Genomic DNA, 17,391 nt, shown 5'->3' on the forward strand with positions numbered 1-17,391 from the left:
TATCTTGGAAGGTTTTGTTTCTCCCTGCTATTTCTTCTGTTCGCAGAGTTTCAATGCTTTTGGCTCTGCAGTGTGATTACCTGTACCTTATTTTTTATGCAGATAAGGCGGCCCTTCGTACTAAGTTGGGATTTCTCCCTAAGGTACTGTCAGATCGAAACATTAATCAGGAAATTGTTGTTCCTTCTTTTTGTCCTAATCCTTCTCATAAGGAACGTCTTTTGCATAACTTGGATGTTGTGCATGCTCTAAAGTTTTACCTACAAGCTACTAAAGATTTTCGGCAAACTTCTGCCCTGTCTGTTGTTTTGCCACTTTTACTACTCTTTCCCTCTGGTTAAGAAGTATGATTCGTTTGGCTTATGAGAATGCTGGACAGCAGCCTCCTGAAAGAATTATGGCTCATTTTACTAGAGCTGTCTCCTCTTCTTGGGCTTTCAAAAATGAAGCTTCTGTGGAACAGATTTGCAAGACGGCTACATGGTCTTCTTTGCATATCTTTTCCAAATTCTACAAATTTGATACTTATGCCTTGGCTGAGGCCTCTTTTGGGAGAAAGGTTCTTCAAGCAGTGGTGCCTTCTGTTTAGGTCTTCCTGCCTTTTTCTCCCTCCCTGTTCATTCCGTGTCCTCTAGCTTGGGTATTGGTTTCCACTAGTAATTGGAATGATGTTGTGGACTCTCCATGTCATAGGAAAGAAAACAAAATTTATGCTTACCTGATCAATTTCTTTCTTTCCGGACATGGAAATTCCATGACCCCGCCCTCTTTTTAATTATAATTCTGCAATTTTTTTGAGTAAACCTCTGGGCACCTCTATACCCTTGGGTTTCTTCTTTTTCCATTTTCCTTCAGCTGAATGACTCTAGGTAAGGGAAATTACACTTAACAGCTTTGCTGGGGTGCTCTTTGCCTTCTCCTTGAATATCCCACTAGTAATTGGAATGACGTTGTGGACTCTCCATGTCCGGAAATAAAGAAATTTATCAGGTAAGCATTAGGGCTTTTGGCGGTAAAAGAGCTGAATGCCCTTTTAAGGGCAATGCCCATACAAATGCCCCTTTAGGGGCAATGGGTAGCTTAGGGGTTTTTTTACAGTTTTTTTTTATTTTGGGGGTTTGGTTGGGTGGTGGGTTTTACTGCTGGGAGACTTTGAAATATTTTGTATGTAAAAGAGCTGTTAAACATTAGAAACATCCTAAGACCCCAGAAAGCCTGCATCTACAATATAATTTTTATAGCTAGAACCTGATATTTCAGAACTGGCTGAAACAAAATCCACCTACTGTTATACAGCTAAAGAGCGCCTTACTTAAGCAGTTGTTTATTGAACAATCTGATGGGTTAGGGGATATATTGAAAAGAGTTAAATCTGTCATGACTAAATGGGAACCTTTCCTTCATCAACTACCTAGAGACATACGCAGTATCATAATTGCATAATTGGGTATGAGTCAATACCTATGAATGCACTGTAATGGTAATGAACCAAGTTAATCCTCATGTCTGAAGAGACAGATCTGTAGAGAGGAGAAGACAGGAGAACACTGTGGTCCTTTCATTACTTAATTGTATAATCATTTGCAGTTTAAACACAGTTTAAACACATGCACCTAGATTACGAGTTTTTGCCGTTAACAGGGGTGCGGTGCTAACGAGCAGTTTATGCTCACGCTCACTTGTAGACAGCGCTGGTATTACAGGTTTTTAGAAACCCGGCGTTAACCGCAAAAAAGTGAGCGAAGAGCAAAATTTTGCTCCACATCTCACCTCAATACCAGCGCTGCTTACGGTAGCAGTGAGCAGGTAAAACGTGCTCATGCACGAATTCCCCATAGGACTCAATGGGGGAGAGCCGGCTGAAAAAAAACCTTACACCTGCAAAAAAGCAGCGTTCAGCTTCTAATGCAGCCCCATTGATTCCTATGGGGAAATACTTTTTATGTCTACACCTAACACCCCAACATGAACCCCGAGTCTAAACACCCCTAATATTACACTTATTAACCCCTAATCTGCCGCCCCCAACATCGCCGACACATACATTATATTATTAACCCCTAATCTGACGCTCCGTAAACCGCCGCCACCTACATTATACTTATGAGCCCCTAATCTGCTGCCCCCAACATCCCTGAACCCTACATTGTATTTATCAACCCCTAATCTGCCGCCACCAATGTCGCCGCAACCTAACTACATTTATTAACCCCTAATCTGCCCCCCCAACGTCGCCACCACTATAATAAAGTTATTAACCCCTAAATCTAAGTCTAACCCTAACCCCCCTAACTTAAATTTAATTTAAATAAATCTAAATAAAATTACTACAATTCACTAAATTATTCCTATTTAAAACTAAATACTTACCTATAAAATAAACTCTAAAATAGCTACAATATAACTAATAGTTACATTGTAGCTATCTTAGGGTTTATTTTTATTTTACAGTCAACTTTGTATTTATTTTAACTAGGTACAATAGTTATTAAATAGTTATTAACTATTTCATAACTTCCTAGTTAAAATAAAGACAAATTTACCTGTAAAGTAAAACCTAAACTAAGTTACAATTACACCTAACACTACACTATAATTAAATAAATTACCTAAACTAAATACAATTAATTACAATTTTAAAAAAAATGATCTAAAGTACGAACCCCCCCCCCCCCACTAAATTACAGAAAATAATAAAATAATTACAAGATTTTTAAACTAATTACACCTACTCTAATCCCCCTAACAAAATAAAAAAAAAGTCACCCAAAATAAAAAAGCCCTACCCTACACTAAATTATAAATAGCCCTTTAAAGGGCCTTTTGCGGGGCATTGCCCCAAAGTAATCAGCTCTTTTACCTGTAAAAAAAAATTACAATTCCCCCCCCAACATTAAAACCCACCCACACAACCAACCCTACTCTAAAACTCACCAACATTGTAGCTATCTTAGGGTTTATTTTTATTTTACAGTCAACTTTGTATTTATTTTAACTAGGTACAATAGTTATTAAATAGTTATTAACTATTTCATAACTTCCTAGTTAAAATAAAGACAAATTTACCTGTAAAGTAAAACCTAAACTAAGTTACAATTACACCTAACACTACACTATAATTAAATAAATTACCTAAACTAAATACAATTAATTACAATTTTAAAAAAAATTATCTAAAGTACGAACCCCCCCCCCCCACTAAATTACAGAAAATAATAAAATAATTACAAGATTTTTAAACTAATTACACCTACTCTAATCCCCCTAACAAAATAAAAAAAAAGTCACCCAAAATAAAAAAGCCCTACCCTACACTAAATTATAAATAGCCCTTTAAAGGGCCTTTTGCAGGGCATTGCCCCAAAGTAATCAGCTCTTTTACCTGTAAAAAAAAATTACAATTCCCCCCCCAACATTAAAACCCACCCACACAACCAACCCTACTCTAAAACTCACCAAATCCCCCCTTAAAAAAACCTAACACTAACCCCTTGAAGATCACCCTACCGTGAGAAGTCTTCACCCAACCAGACCGAAGTGGTCCTCCAGATGGGCAGAAGTCTTCATCCAAGCCGGGCAGAAGAGGTCCTCCAGACGGACAGAAGTCTTCATCCAGGCGGCATCTTCCATCTTCATTCATCCAGCGCAGAGCGGGTCCATCTTCAAGACATCCGACGCGGAGCATCCTCTTCTTTCTCCGTCCGACGACTGAATGAAGGTTCCTTTAAATGACGTCATCCAAGATGGTGTCCCTTCAATTCCGATTGGCTGATAGAATTCTATCAGCCAATCGGAATTAAGGTAGAAAAAATCTTATTGGCTGATGCAATCAGCCAATAGGATTGAGCTTGCATTCTATTTTCTGATTGGAACAGCCAATAGAATGCCAGCTCAATCCTATTATTTTGTTAGGGGGATTAGAGTAGGTGTAATTAGTTTAAAATTCTGGTAATTATTTTATTATTTTCTGTAATTTAGTGTTTGGTTTTTTTTCGTATTATTTTAAATTGTAATTAATTGTATTTAGTTTAGGTAATTCATTTAATTATAGTGTAGTGTAAGGTATAATTGTAACTTAGGTTAGGTTTTATTTTACAGGTACATTTGTCTTTATTTTAATTAGGTAGTTATTAAATAGTTAATAACTATTAATAACTATTCTACCTAGCAGGGCCGGACTGGGACCAAAAAAAGGGCCGGGCATTTTTGGGAAAAAAGGCCCACTACCCCCCCCCCCCCCTCTCACTATTTCTTATGCACATACATGCAGGCACACAACATACACAACACACACGCTACACAGCATTCACATACATGCAGCCACACAACATACAGACAGTACACATAATTTACATACATGCAGGCACACAACACACACACACTACACAGCATTCCCATACATGCAGGCACACAACACAGTCACACACTAGAAAACAGCATTTACATACATGCAGACGCACAACACACACAGCATTCACATACATGCAGATGCACAACACACACACTACACAGCATTCAGATACATGCAGGCACACAACACACACTACACAGCATTCACATACATGCAGGCACACAACACACACACAGCATTCACATACATGCAGGAACACAACACACACACAGCATTCACATACATGCAGGAACACAACACACACACAGCATTCACATACATGCAGGAACACAACACACACACAGCATTCACATACATGCAGGAACACAACACACACACAGCATTCACATACAGTACATGCAGGCACACAACACACACTACACAGCATTCACACACACATATATATATATATGTATATATAGGGGGACTGGAAAAGTTTGGTCTGGGGGGGCAAGTACAACCTAGTGGCAGAGGTATAACAACTCTGACCCCTTTCAAATTTTACATTTAAGAAAATACAGAAGCAAAACACTAAGGAATATGCATAATAATAATATGACTGTTTAAAAATAGAATTTAATATAGACAGTAAGTTATAATGATACAAAATAAGTTTGTGTGTATAATAGAATGCAAGCTCAATCTGATTGGCTGATTGGATCAGCCAATCGGATTGAACTTGATTCTGATTGGCTGATTCCATCAGCCAATCAGAATTGGCTGATAGAATCCTATCAGCCAATCGGAATTCGAGGGACGCCATCTTGGATGACGTCCCTTAAAGGAACCGTCATTCTGCAGTTGGACGTCGCCGGAAGAAGATGGGTCCGCGGTGGAGGTCTTCAGGATGGAGCCGGTCGTCATCGGATGAAGATAGAAGATGCCGCTTGGATCAAGATGGTTGCCGGTCCGGATCGCCTCTTCTTCCCGGATAGGATGAAGACTTTGGAGCCTCTTCTGGACCTCTTCAAGCACCGGATGATGGATCGCCAACCCCCGCTTGGGTTGGATGAAGATTTTGGAGCCAGGACGGATCGGTGATACCTGGTGAGGTGAAGACAAGGTAGGATGATCTTCAGGGGCTTAGTGTTAGGTTTATTTAAGGGGGGTTTGGGTTAGATTAGGGGTATGTGGGTGGTGGGTTGTAATGTTGGGGGGGGTATTGTATGTTTTTTTTTTACAGGCAAAAGAGCTGAACTTCTTGGGGCATGCCCCGCAAAGGGCCCTGTTCAGGGCTGGTAAGGTAAAAGAGCTTTTAACTTTAGTAATTTAGAATAGGGTAGGGCATTTTTTATTTTGGGGGGCTTTGTTGTTTTATTAGGGGGCTTAGAGTAGGTGTAATTAGTTTAAAATTGTTGTAATATTTTTCTTATGTTTGTAGATATTTTTTTATTTTTTGTAACTTAGTTCTTTTTTATTTTTTGTACTTTAGCAAGTTTATTTATTTGTATTTATTTGTAGGAATTGTATTTAATTAATTTATTGATAGTGTAGTGTTAGGTTAATTGTAGGTAGTTTATTTAATTAATTTATTGATAGTGTAGTGTTAGGTTAATTGTAGGTAATTGTAGGTATTTTATTTAATTAATTTATTGATAGTATAGTGTTAGTTTTAATTGTAACTTAGGTTAGGATTTATTTTACAGGTAAATTTGTAATTATTTTAACTATTTTAGCTATTAAATAGTTCTTAACTATTTAATAGCTATTGTACCTGGTTAAAATAAATACAAAGTTACCTGTAAAATAAATATTAATCCTAAAATAGCTACAATATAATTATAATTTATATTGTAGCTATATTAGGATTTATTTTACAGGTAAGTATTTAGCTTTAAATAGGAATAATTTATTTAATAAGAGTTAATTTATTTAGTTAGATTTAAATTATATTTAACTTAGGGGGGTGTTAGTGTTAGGGTTAGATTTAGCTTTAGGGGTTAATCCATTTATTAGAATAGCGGTGAGCTCCGGTCGGCAGATTAGGGGTTAATAATTGAAGTTAGGTGTCGGCGATGTTAGGGAGGGCAGATTAGGGGTTAATACTATTTAATATAGGGTTAGTGAGGCGGATTAGGGGTTAATAACTTTATTATAGTAGCGCTCAGGTCCGGTCGGCAGATTAGGGGTTAATTATTGTAGGTAGGTGGAGGCGACGTTGTGGGGGGCAGATTAGGGGTTAATAAATATAATATAGGGGTCGGCGATGTTAGGGAACCAGATTAGGGGTACATAGGGATAATGTAAGTAGCGGCGGTTTACGGAGTGGCAGATTAGGGGTTAAAAATAATATGCAGGGGTCAGCGATAGCGGGGGCGGCAGATTAGGGGTTAATAAGTGTAAGGTTAGGGGTGTTTAGACTCGGGGTACATGTTAGAGTGTTAAGTGCAGACGTAGGAAGGGTTACCGCATAGAAAACAATGGGGCTGCGTTAGGAGCTGAACGCGGCTTTTTTGCAGGTGTTAGGTTTTTTTTCAGATCAAACAGCCCCATTGTTTCCTATGGGAGAATCGTGCACGAGCACGTTTTTGAGGCTGGCCGCGTCCGTAAGCAACTCTGGTATCGAGAGTTGAAGCTGCGTTAAAAATGCTCTACGCTCCTTTTTTGGAGCCTAACGCAGCCTTTATGTGGACTCTCGATACCAGAGTTATTTTTATGGTGCGGCCAGAAAAAAGCCGGCGTTAGTTTTTCGGGTCGTTACCGACAAAACTCCAAATCTAGGCCTTTGGGTTTATTTTATCGGTAAGTATTTAGTTTTAAATAGGAATAATTTAGCTAATTATAGCAATTTTATTTAGATTTATTGTAATTATATTTAAGTTAGGGGGGGTTAGGGTTAGACTTACATTTAGGGGTTAATACATTTAATATAGTGGTGGTGACGTTGGGGGTCGGCAGATTAGGGGTTAATAAATGTAGGTAGGTGTCTGCGATGTTAGGGCGGGCAGATTAGGGGTTAATAATATTTAAATAGTGGCAGCGTTAAAAATTTTATTTTAGTGTTTACTATGTGGGGGGGCCTCGGTTTAGGGGTTAATAGGTAGTTTATGGGTGTCACTACCGCTTGACAGGAGAGGGTCACTACCGCTCACTTTTGGTTAGACTCGTAATACCGGCGTTATGCAAGTCCCATTGAAAATATAGGATACGCAATTGACGTAATTGGATTTGCTGTATTTCTGAGTCTGGCCAAAAAAGTGAGCGGTGAGCCTGTCATTTCAAGACTTGGAATACCAGCGGGCGTTAAATAGCAGCGTTGGGACCTCTCAACGCTGCTTTTTAACCCTAATGCACAACTCGTAATCTAGCCGATGGTTTGTCAACAAAACTAAATGTACCTTGTATGAAATGTTCTTTTGTACCTGTGGTCACAATCAAAAATAAAAATATTTTTAAAAAAAGAGCTGTTAAACTTAGGGAAATACCCTACATAAGGCCCTTTTAAGGGCTATTGGTAGTTTATTGTTAGGTTAGGGGTGTTTTTATTTTGGGGGGATTTTTTATTTTTATAGGGCTATTAGATTAGGTGTAATTTTTATTATTTTGGATAACTTCATTTATTATTTTTTGTAATCAGAGTTTTTTTATTTTTTGTAATTTTAGTGTTGATTATTATCGCTGCTCTCTCTCGTATGTTGCATGTCGCCCATTTCCCATCTCAGACCACCATCTGCTCACCTTTAATCCTAATATAGATACTAAACCTACTTCCCCCTCTCGCCCCTGCACCAGCAGAAATCTGCACACTGTGGACGCTCCCCAACTCTCCAATCTTGTTCAACTACGCCTCCCCCACACTGCCACGATATCCTGCCCTGACCTTGCTATAACCCACTATAACAATACTCTCTCTGCTGCACTTGACACTCTCGCTCCACCCCAACCTCGCAAAGCCCCATGTCGTCAGCTCCAACCCTGGCACTCCCAACAAACTCGTAACCTACAAAAATGCTCCCGCACTGCTGAGCGTGTCTGGAGGAAATCCCGCTCTGAACATGATTTTATGCACTATAAGTTCATTCTCTACTCTTACACCTCTGCCCTTCGCTTAGCTAAGCAAACCTATTTCTCCTCTCTTATATCCACTCACTCCTCAAACCCTAAAAGACTCTTCCCTATTTTCAACTCTCTCCTCTACCCACCTGCACCACCACCCTCATCTGCATTCAGTGCTCAAGACCTCGCTGACTATTTTCTCAATAAAACACTTGCAATCCGAGGAAACATCCCAACACAAACCTGCAATCTCCCAACTCCGCTCCCAGTCACCCCCTCTGCCACTCTCTGCACCCTCCTCCCAACCACTGAGAGTGAAGTGGCTTCCCTTTTGTCTTCCTCACACCTCACTACCTGCCCACTTGACCCTATTCCTTCACATCTAATCCCTCCTCTCTCTACCACCCTCACTCCGGCTCTTACTCACATATTTAACCTATCCCTTTCTACCGGCTCATTCCCTGCCTCCTTCAAACATGCGAAGGTCACCCCCATCCTCAAAAAACCCTCCCTTGACCCTAACTCCCCTGCAAACTACCGCCCCATATCACTGCTCCCACTTGCTTCAAAACTCCTTCAAAAAATTGTTTTCAATCGCCTAACCCACTTCCTGTCCTCAAACTCATTGCTCGACCCCCTGCAATCTGGCTTCCGTCCCCAACACTCAACTGAAACTGCCCTCACCAAGGTTACTAACGATCTCCTTTCTGCTAAAAACAAAGGCTACTACTCTATACTCATCCTACTTGACCAATCTGCTGCCTTTGACACTGCTGACCATCCCCTTCTCCTACGGTCTCTCAGTTCTCTTGGTCTCTGTGACACTGCCCTCTCCTGGATTCACTCTTATCTCTCTAACAGATCCTTCTCAATCTCTTTTGCTGGTGACTCCTCCTCTCTATTGTCCCTGTCTGTTGGAGTACCTCAAGGCTCTGTCCTGGGTCCTCTACTCTTCTCTATCTACACTTCTTCACTGGGTAAACTTATCAACAGCTATGGCTTCAGCTATCACCTCTATGCTGATGATACCCAGATCTACCTTTCCACCCCTGCACTCTCTCCTTCTGTTAACTCTCACATCAGCGACTGCTTATCTGGCATTTCCTCCTGGATGGCCTCTCACCACCTAAAAATAAATATGTCCAAGACCGAACTACTTCTAATTCCCCCCTCTAGCTCCACTCCAGTCTCTAATTTTTCTATCACTGTTGGCGGCACCACTATCTCCCCATCACCCCAAGTCCGCTGCCTCGGAGTCACGCTTGACTCAAATCTGTCCTTCATTCCCCACATCCAACTGCTCTCTTCATCCTGCCGCAACCACCTACGCAATATCTCCAAAATTCGCCCGTTTCTGAGTGCTGAAACTACCAAACAGCTCATCCACTCCCTGGTAATTTCCCGACTTGACTACTGTAACAACTTACTAACTGGCCTCCCTCTCTCCCGCCTCTCTCCCCTCCAATCCATCCTAAATGCATCTGCCAGACTAATCCACCTCTCTCGACGCTCTGTTTCTGCTGCGCCTCTCTGTGAGTCCCTTCACTGGCTCCCCATTCACAACAGAGTTAAATTCAAAATTCTCACCCTGACCTACAAAGCCCTCACCAATGCTGCCCCACCCTACCTGTCCTCACTCATCAACAAATATACTCCTGCCCGTCCCCTAAGATCCAACAATGACCTGCTTCTTGCGTCCTCTACCATCACCTCCTCTCATTCTAGACTACAGGACTTCTCTCGTGCGGCACCAACCCTCTGAAACACACTTCCTCGAGATGTCAGACTTGCCCCTAACCTTTCTTCCTTTAAAACGTTGCCTAAAGACCTTTCTGTTCAGGGAAGCTTATCACCCGACTTAACAAACTAACTTCAATTAACTAACAGTTGCCCTCTATCTCCTCACTAATATCATTCTCACCTCTGCAGTCCCCATCTCCTGTTTCCAAACCTCCTACCCATCTACCCACAGGAACAGGGCCCTCAATTCCCCCTGTATTTGTCTGTAAAATTTTGTGTCTTATCGTATTGTTTCTCCACTGTACTGTTATCCTTGTACCCATGGGCAGCGCTGCGGAATCTGTCGGCGCTTTATAAATAAAGAAGAATAATAATAATAATGTCAGGATTTTTTATTTTATGTCTAGTGTTAGGATTATTATTTTTCATTTATTTAATTTTTTAAAATAGTAATGCTCATTTAATTTATAGTTTAAACGTAGGTTTCTTTAATTTCAAAGGTAAGGTTTTATTTAGTTAAAGATAGTTATATAAGTTTAATTTAAAGTTAGGGGGTTTTAGGTTTAGGGGTTAATAGCTTAATTTAGCGTTTTGCGATGTGGGGGGACGGCGGTTTAGAGGTTAATAGGTTTATTATAGTAATAGCGATGTGGGGGGCTGGCGGTTTAGGGGTTAATACGTTTATTATAGTATTTACGATGTGGGGGATGGCGGTTTAGGGGTCAATAGGTAGTTTATGGGTGTTAGTGTACTTTGTAACTCCCTCCCTTATTTCATAATTTTTTTCCTGTCACAACAGTGGCTTACATTAATCAAGGGGGAACTTTCAGTTTCTTGATGATGAGGGAGGTTTCCCAAATTCTAACTTGGGCAGAAAGCTATTACTGTATACTTTCTGCAGTACATATTCCAGGGGTGAGCAATTGGGAAACAGACTTTTTCAGTCATCAATCCCTTCATCCAGGGTAATGTTTTCTTCATCTGGATGACTTCAGTCAGACTGTAGACCTGTGGTAGGGTTGCCAACTTTTTTTGAAAAAAATATTGGAGATTTAAAAATCGACACAATTTCACGCAAGATATCAACAAACTATACCCAAATACTCTTGGTTGACTAAAAGGTTTCTGCATGAGGAATAAAGCTAAAGAGTTCCCTTTCCACACAGCACAGGAACTCTCAGGACATAAATGCAATTCATGGTGCCCTTTACCATTTTTTATTTGATATTTAAAAAATGGGGAAGCAAAACACATAGGAAATCAGAAAGTAAAGCTACTTAAAATATAATTTAATTAAAAATATTCTTAGAGTTTTCTAGACCTCAAACTTCCATACAAAGAGTTACTCAAAAGTAAGGACCTGAATGAAGATTTCAAGCTTCAGTGCGCTGTGGTAGTCACATGAAGAGAAAGTCTGCAAGAAGATAGGAAGAAAAGAAGCATTGGAAGGAACAAGGGAGAAGATAGAAGGCAGAAGATAAGCAAAAAAGAAGCTTCAGATGGAAGAAGGAAGAATATGGAAGAAGAGGACCGCCGCCATAAAGAAAGAAGAGGAGCACCACCAGACCTGATCACGTAGGAGCCGGATTCAAGTTGGGTGAGTACAAACTTTGGAGTTTAGAGTTAGGATTTTATGGGGTAGTTTTTATTATTTAGATTGCAATAACTTTAGGTCAATGCCCTGCCAGATGTCCTTCTTGCAATCTTCTTTTAGGATACAGTTTTTTTAGGGGCAATAAAAGAGCTTTGATCACTTTAGGGCACTTCCCTAACAAATACCCTGCTAAGGGCAATGCCAAACCAAATACCCTTTCCAGGGCAATCTTTTTTAAAATAGGGTTTTCTGGGATTCTTTTATTGCAAAAGAGCTGCAATTACTTTAGGACAATGCCCTACCAAATGCCCCTTTCAGGGTAGGTTTCTAGATAGTCTTTGTTTTTATGTGAAAAATAGCTAAATCACTTTAAAACAATGCACTACAAAAAGCCCTTTTAAGGGCTATTGCTATAGTAACTTTTAGTGTTAGTATAGGGTTTTTTTATTTTGGGGTGGGTTATTTTCTTTTAAAGGGGACTTTATTTTTTTTTATTTTTGGTAGTGCTTTGTTTTTTCTGGCAATGGTTCTGGTAGTGTTTGATTTTTGTGTAATTTAGGGGGTGTTAGGTTAGGGGTCTTGGGGGGTTAGTTTAGATAGTTTTGTAGTGTAGGGATATTTAGGGTTGGGAGTTGTGGCGGTTGAGGGGTTATTAGGCTAGGGGGCTTATTGCATTGGGGGTTGTGGAGGTTTAGGGGTTAATAGGTTAGGTCTTTATGTTTTTGCAGATTAGGGCAGGGATAATAGTGTAGGTTGCAGGGTGAGGGTGCGTAAGGGGGTTAACAGTTTAAAGTAGCATTGCATTTATATACAATGTTAAAATGATATGCCTTCTCATGTATAATGCATATTATTTAAGTATTGTATATAATTTAAAATGCAGTTATTTTTGCTTGTTAATTTTATTAAACATAAATATATCATTTAAATTGGTATTTGGGAGTTAGCTGGCGATGTGTGCCAAGGAGAAATCTGCACTTTGATTGGGATACATCGCAAGTAGTGTAATGGGCAATATTTGAAGTCTTCCTACACAGCACAGACATGGTTTTTGTCTAGGAACACTTCAAATACACCCCCCCCCCAGCCCCCTGAAAGTGCTGACAAGTGGCGATATTGGTGGACTTTTGCGGAAGCCAAAATCCCTATTATTTATTGTCGATGCTTTGCATATCGGGGCTTTAGGCTGAACCAGGAGACAGACAAAAGAGATTTATAAGTAATTATACTGAATGATAAAAATTAACAAAATAAAAATTGAATCCACTGTTCTAATAACTTTCATATTAAGCCATACACTTCCTCCAAAATATTTTGTAAAATTATGTAGACAGTATTTAATCCATTTTAAAAGTAATACAAAGTTTTGATGTTTAAAGGGACAGTAAAGTAAAAATTAAAGTTTCAGGATTCAGATAGGGCATGCGATTTTAAACAATTTTCCAATTTACTTTTATCATCAAATTTGCATTGTTCTTTTGGTATTCTTTATTGAAGGCTAAACCTAGGTAGGCACATATGCTGATATTCTTATTGAAGTCGCCTTTTATCATTGAGTTCACCCCCGTGGAGCTATGCATGAGTCAACACTAATTGGCTGAAATGCAAGTCTGTCAAAAGTACTGAGATAAGGTGGCAGCCTACAGAGGCTTAGATACAAGGTAATCACAGAGATAAAAAAGTGAATTAATAAAATCATGTTGGTTATTCAAAACTGGGTAATTGGGTAATAAAGGGATTATCTAAACAATACAAACTTTCAAGAATACTAAACCCAAATTTAGAGTAAATTAGAATGTTGCTTAAAATTGCATACTCTATCTGAATCATTAAAGAAATGTGGGTTTAGTATCCATTTAATGTTACTAACTGTAAGTTATTTTGTTAAATGATGTCACCAGCTGTTTAAAGGGACAGTCAGATTAGAATTAAGCTATCATGATTCAGTTAGAGCATGTAATTTTTAAAAAAAGGTAATTCAGAGGTAAAAAGTGTATTAATATATAACAGTCTTGGTTATGCAAAAATGAGAAATGGGTAATACAAGGATTATCTATCATTTTAAACAATAACACGTTTCAATTAGACTGCCCCTTTAATTTAAAAGCAAAAAAACAGTTATCCCTTAACACTTCTCTGAAGACCTATAACTGTCAAACGTTTAAGAAGTAAGTAAATACCTTGCTGTACAATGGAACATGCACAGGTTTAACTCCAGAATACAGAGAGGTGTATGTATCTATGCCAGTGTAGTATGGAGCAGGTAAAAGAAAACCATCTAAAAAGCCAGTAAACATACAGAACAAAATCAATAAATGTAAGGAAGCTATACAGAGAGAAAATGAATAGCTGAGAGTTAAATACATATTATATATCTATCCATTTATCTATCTATCTACACACAGACACACATAATGATCAAATGTATATGGACACCTGTCCATCACACTTATATAATCATGTTGGATATCAAACTCGAAAACTATGGAAATTAATACAGAGCCCCTCCCCCCCCCCCCCCCCCACACACACTCCAGCTGATACTGAGCATTGCTTATGTTAATGTGAGGTTTGTGTACAGCTGCTTGGCCAAGGAAACCCATTTCATGAAGATCCCAACACAGAATTCTTGTACTGCTGTTGCTTCCAGAGGCAGGTTGGAACTCTGTAATGGGTGATACACTATTTTTAGGCACTACTCATTTCAGCACTTAGAGGCCTCAGGCCCCTCTCTTTCAGTTTGTGAAGTCTACCACTGTGGCTGGGCTGTTTTCCCTAGATGGTTTCACTTCACAATAATAATACTTACAGCTTGCTTGGGGCAGATCTAGTAGGGCAGAAATTTCACAAACTGACTTATGGTAAAGGTGGCATTCTATGACAATGCTACATTTTATAGTCGCTGAGCTATTTAGTACAACCCACTGTAATGCCCACGTGTGTCTGTGAAAGTTTTAATGGCAATGTGCTGAATATTATGCACCTGTGATGGGAGTGACTGAAAAACCTGAACTCAATAATTAGTACAGGTGTCCACATACTTTTGGCTATACAGTGTATATTTAGCATGGAACTAAAATCTGATTTGCCGTAACATGGCACAACAGTATGCCTTGCCAGATTTGCAGACACCATATTCCTGGAATTTACCTGTAGTAAATAAAGGGATAGTAGGTAAACATTAATGCAATTTTAAACAACTTGTCAATTTACTTCTATTATCAAATTTGCTTTGTACTCTTAGTAAACTATCGGCTAGATTACGAGTTTTGCGGTATGAGTGAAAAAGCAGCGTTATGGCTCTTTTTCACTACTGCTGGTATTACGAGTCTTGCAGATATATCTGTACCGCACACTTTTTTGGCTGTAACGCAACATAGCTACCGCAGCATTTAAAAAGTCCTTTTTCAATTGGACTTCCCTAGCACTGGTATTACGAGTTTGCCTGTCCGGCCAAAAAGTGAGCGGTAAAGCCTATACCGTCAAGATCCGTACCGTAAACTAAAAGTCAGTAGTTATGGCTTTTATGTTACAGAGCTGTAACATAAAACTCAAAACTAAAGTGCTAAAAAGTACACTAACACCCATAAACTACCTATTAACCCCTAAACCAAGGCCCTCCCACATCGCAAACACTAAAATAAAATTATTAACGCCTAGTCTGCCGCTTCCGACATCGCCGCCACTAGAATAAACATATTAACCCCTAAACCGCGGCACTCCCGCATCGCAAATATGAAGTGTCTTCAAGATTGTATGTTGCCATATCGTCATCGTAATGGTTAAGGAGCAGTATGCAAATATCCAACTAACCGGTGTTATAAAAGAGTGGATTAGCTATCGACATGCATCCGATGAAGCCCTAAGGTCAGCCCATTAAGGGGAGGGGCGAAACGCGTCATGCCTGACGTTCTGGAGACCGGCAACTTTTGAAGCTGAGTACACGCATTACCTGGAGGCGGTTTGACTTGCCGTGTTTGTATTCAAGTTCGCAAGCGCAAGTTTCCAGCTTGCTTTCATAGCCTTGTTTGGGTTCCTGTTCCGTGGTTACAAGGGAGGATCTATTACACTGAATTTCCCTGTGAAGTTGTAAGGGTCCGGCTACCTTGAATGCTGTGGAGTTGCAGCGTAGCAGAAGGGATTACCTTGTTTTCATTCCGGTAACACGTTTTACAAGGAAACAGGAACTGTATCGCGAACTGTGGTGAGGCTTTTTCTAATACAGCTGGCTGACTTCAGCAACACTGGAGGTCTATTTGTAGCAAACGGGATTATTCTATATGGAGCGTGTGATTCACACTATGTGCTCCTACATGGACACAATGTTAACTGAGTGTAATTGTATGCTTATTTGTTAAAACGATCTTGCTACAACTGTATTCTTTTCACATTTATCTGATTGATTCATGAATAATTTTTTGAGAGCGTGCCTTTACACTTATGTGCTCTCTGTTATCGTGTGATCAGATTATTGTGAGCCAGGCCTGGTAATGTCTGTTACTCTATTTTACTAACATTTTTTCTTTGGGAACAATTGATGTCATTGACACAGGTGGAGAGAGCTTAATAAAACCACTTTGTTTTCATGGATTTGAGTGCTGCCTTGTCATTCTTTAAATAACTATATATTTACTAGTTATTTCTTTCTTATTTAATATATGATATTAAATATTATTAACCCCTAATCTGCCGCCCCTAACATCGCCGCCACTATACTAAATTTATTAACCCATAAACCTAAGTCTAACCCTAACCCTAACACCCCTAACTTAAATATCAGCCAATCGGAATTCAAGGGACGCCATCTTGGATGACTTCACTTAAAGGAACCTTCATTCTGGAAGAAGACTTCGATTGAAGAGGATGCTCCGCGCCGGATGTCTTGAAGATGTACCCGCTCCGCTCCGCGCCGGATGGATGAAGATAAAAGATGCCGTCTGAATGAAGACTTCTGCCCATCTGGAGGACCACTTCTGCCGCCTTGGATGAAGACTTCTCCCGGCTTCGTTGAGGACTTCTTGCCGCTTGGATGAAGACTTCTCCCGGCTTTGTTTAGGATGGATGTCCGGTCTTCAAAACTGTAATTGGATCTTCGGGGGTTAGTGTTAGGTTTTTTAAGGGTTTATTGGGTGGGTTTTAGTTTTAGCTTAGGGTTTGGGCAGAAAAAGAGCTAAATGCCCTTTTAAGGGCAATTCCCATCCAAATGCCCTTTTTTAGGGCAATATTGAGCTTATGTTTTTTAGTTAGGATATTTTCTTGGGGGTTTGGTTGTGTGATTTACTGTTGGGGGGTTGTTTGTATTTTTTTTTACAGGTAAAAGAGCTGATTTCTTTGGGGCAATGCCCCGCAAAAGGCCCTTTTAAGGGCTATTGGTAGTTTAGTTTAGGTTAGGGGTTTTTTATTTTGGGGGAGCTTTTTTATTTTGATAGGGCTATTAGATTAGGTGTAATTAGTTTAAATATTTGATAATTTCGTTTTTATTTTGTGTAATTTAGTGTTGTGTAATTTACGGCTAGATTACGAGTTTCTTGTAAAAAGTCTAACACCTGCCGAAAAGCAGCGTAAGTCTCAGTAACGCAGCCCCATTGATTCCTATGGGGAAACACATTTTATGTTTACACCTAACACCCTAACATGAACCCCGAGTCTAAACACCCCTAATCTTACACTT

General features: G+C 39.5%; 1 protein-coding gene across 2 annotated transcripts in view; it reads right to left on the minus strand.

Moving 5' to 3' along the window:
• The window catches only part of LOC128660276 (1-aminocyclopropane-1-carboxylate synthase-like protein 1), a 526,308-nt gene that overhangs the window by 233,171 nt on the left and 275,746 nt on the right, over window positions 1-17,391 (minus strand). For both annotated transcript variants that reach the window (XM_053714036.1, XM_053714037.1), the window contains one exon: window positions 13,901-13,998. In XM_053714036.1, the coding sequence (XP_053570011.1) occupies window positions 13,901-13,998 (98 nt within the window). The remainder of the gene's footprint in view (window positions 1-13,900; window positions 13,999-17,391) is intronic.

Source organism: Bombina bombina, chromosome 5 (genome assembly GCF_027579735.1).
Source record: "Bombina bombina isolate aBomBom1 chromosome 5, aBomBom1.pri, whole genome shotgun sequence".
NCBI lineage: Eukaryota > Metazoa > Chordata > Amphibia > Anura > Bombinatoridae > Bombina > Bombina bombina.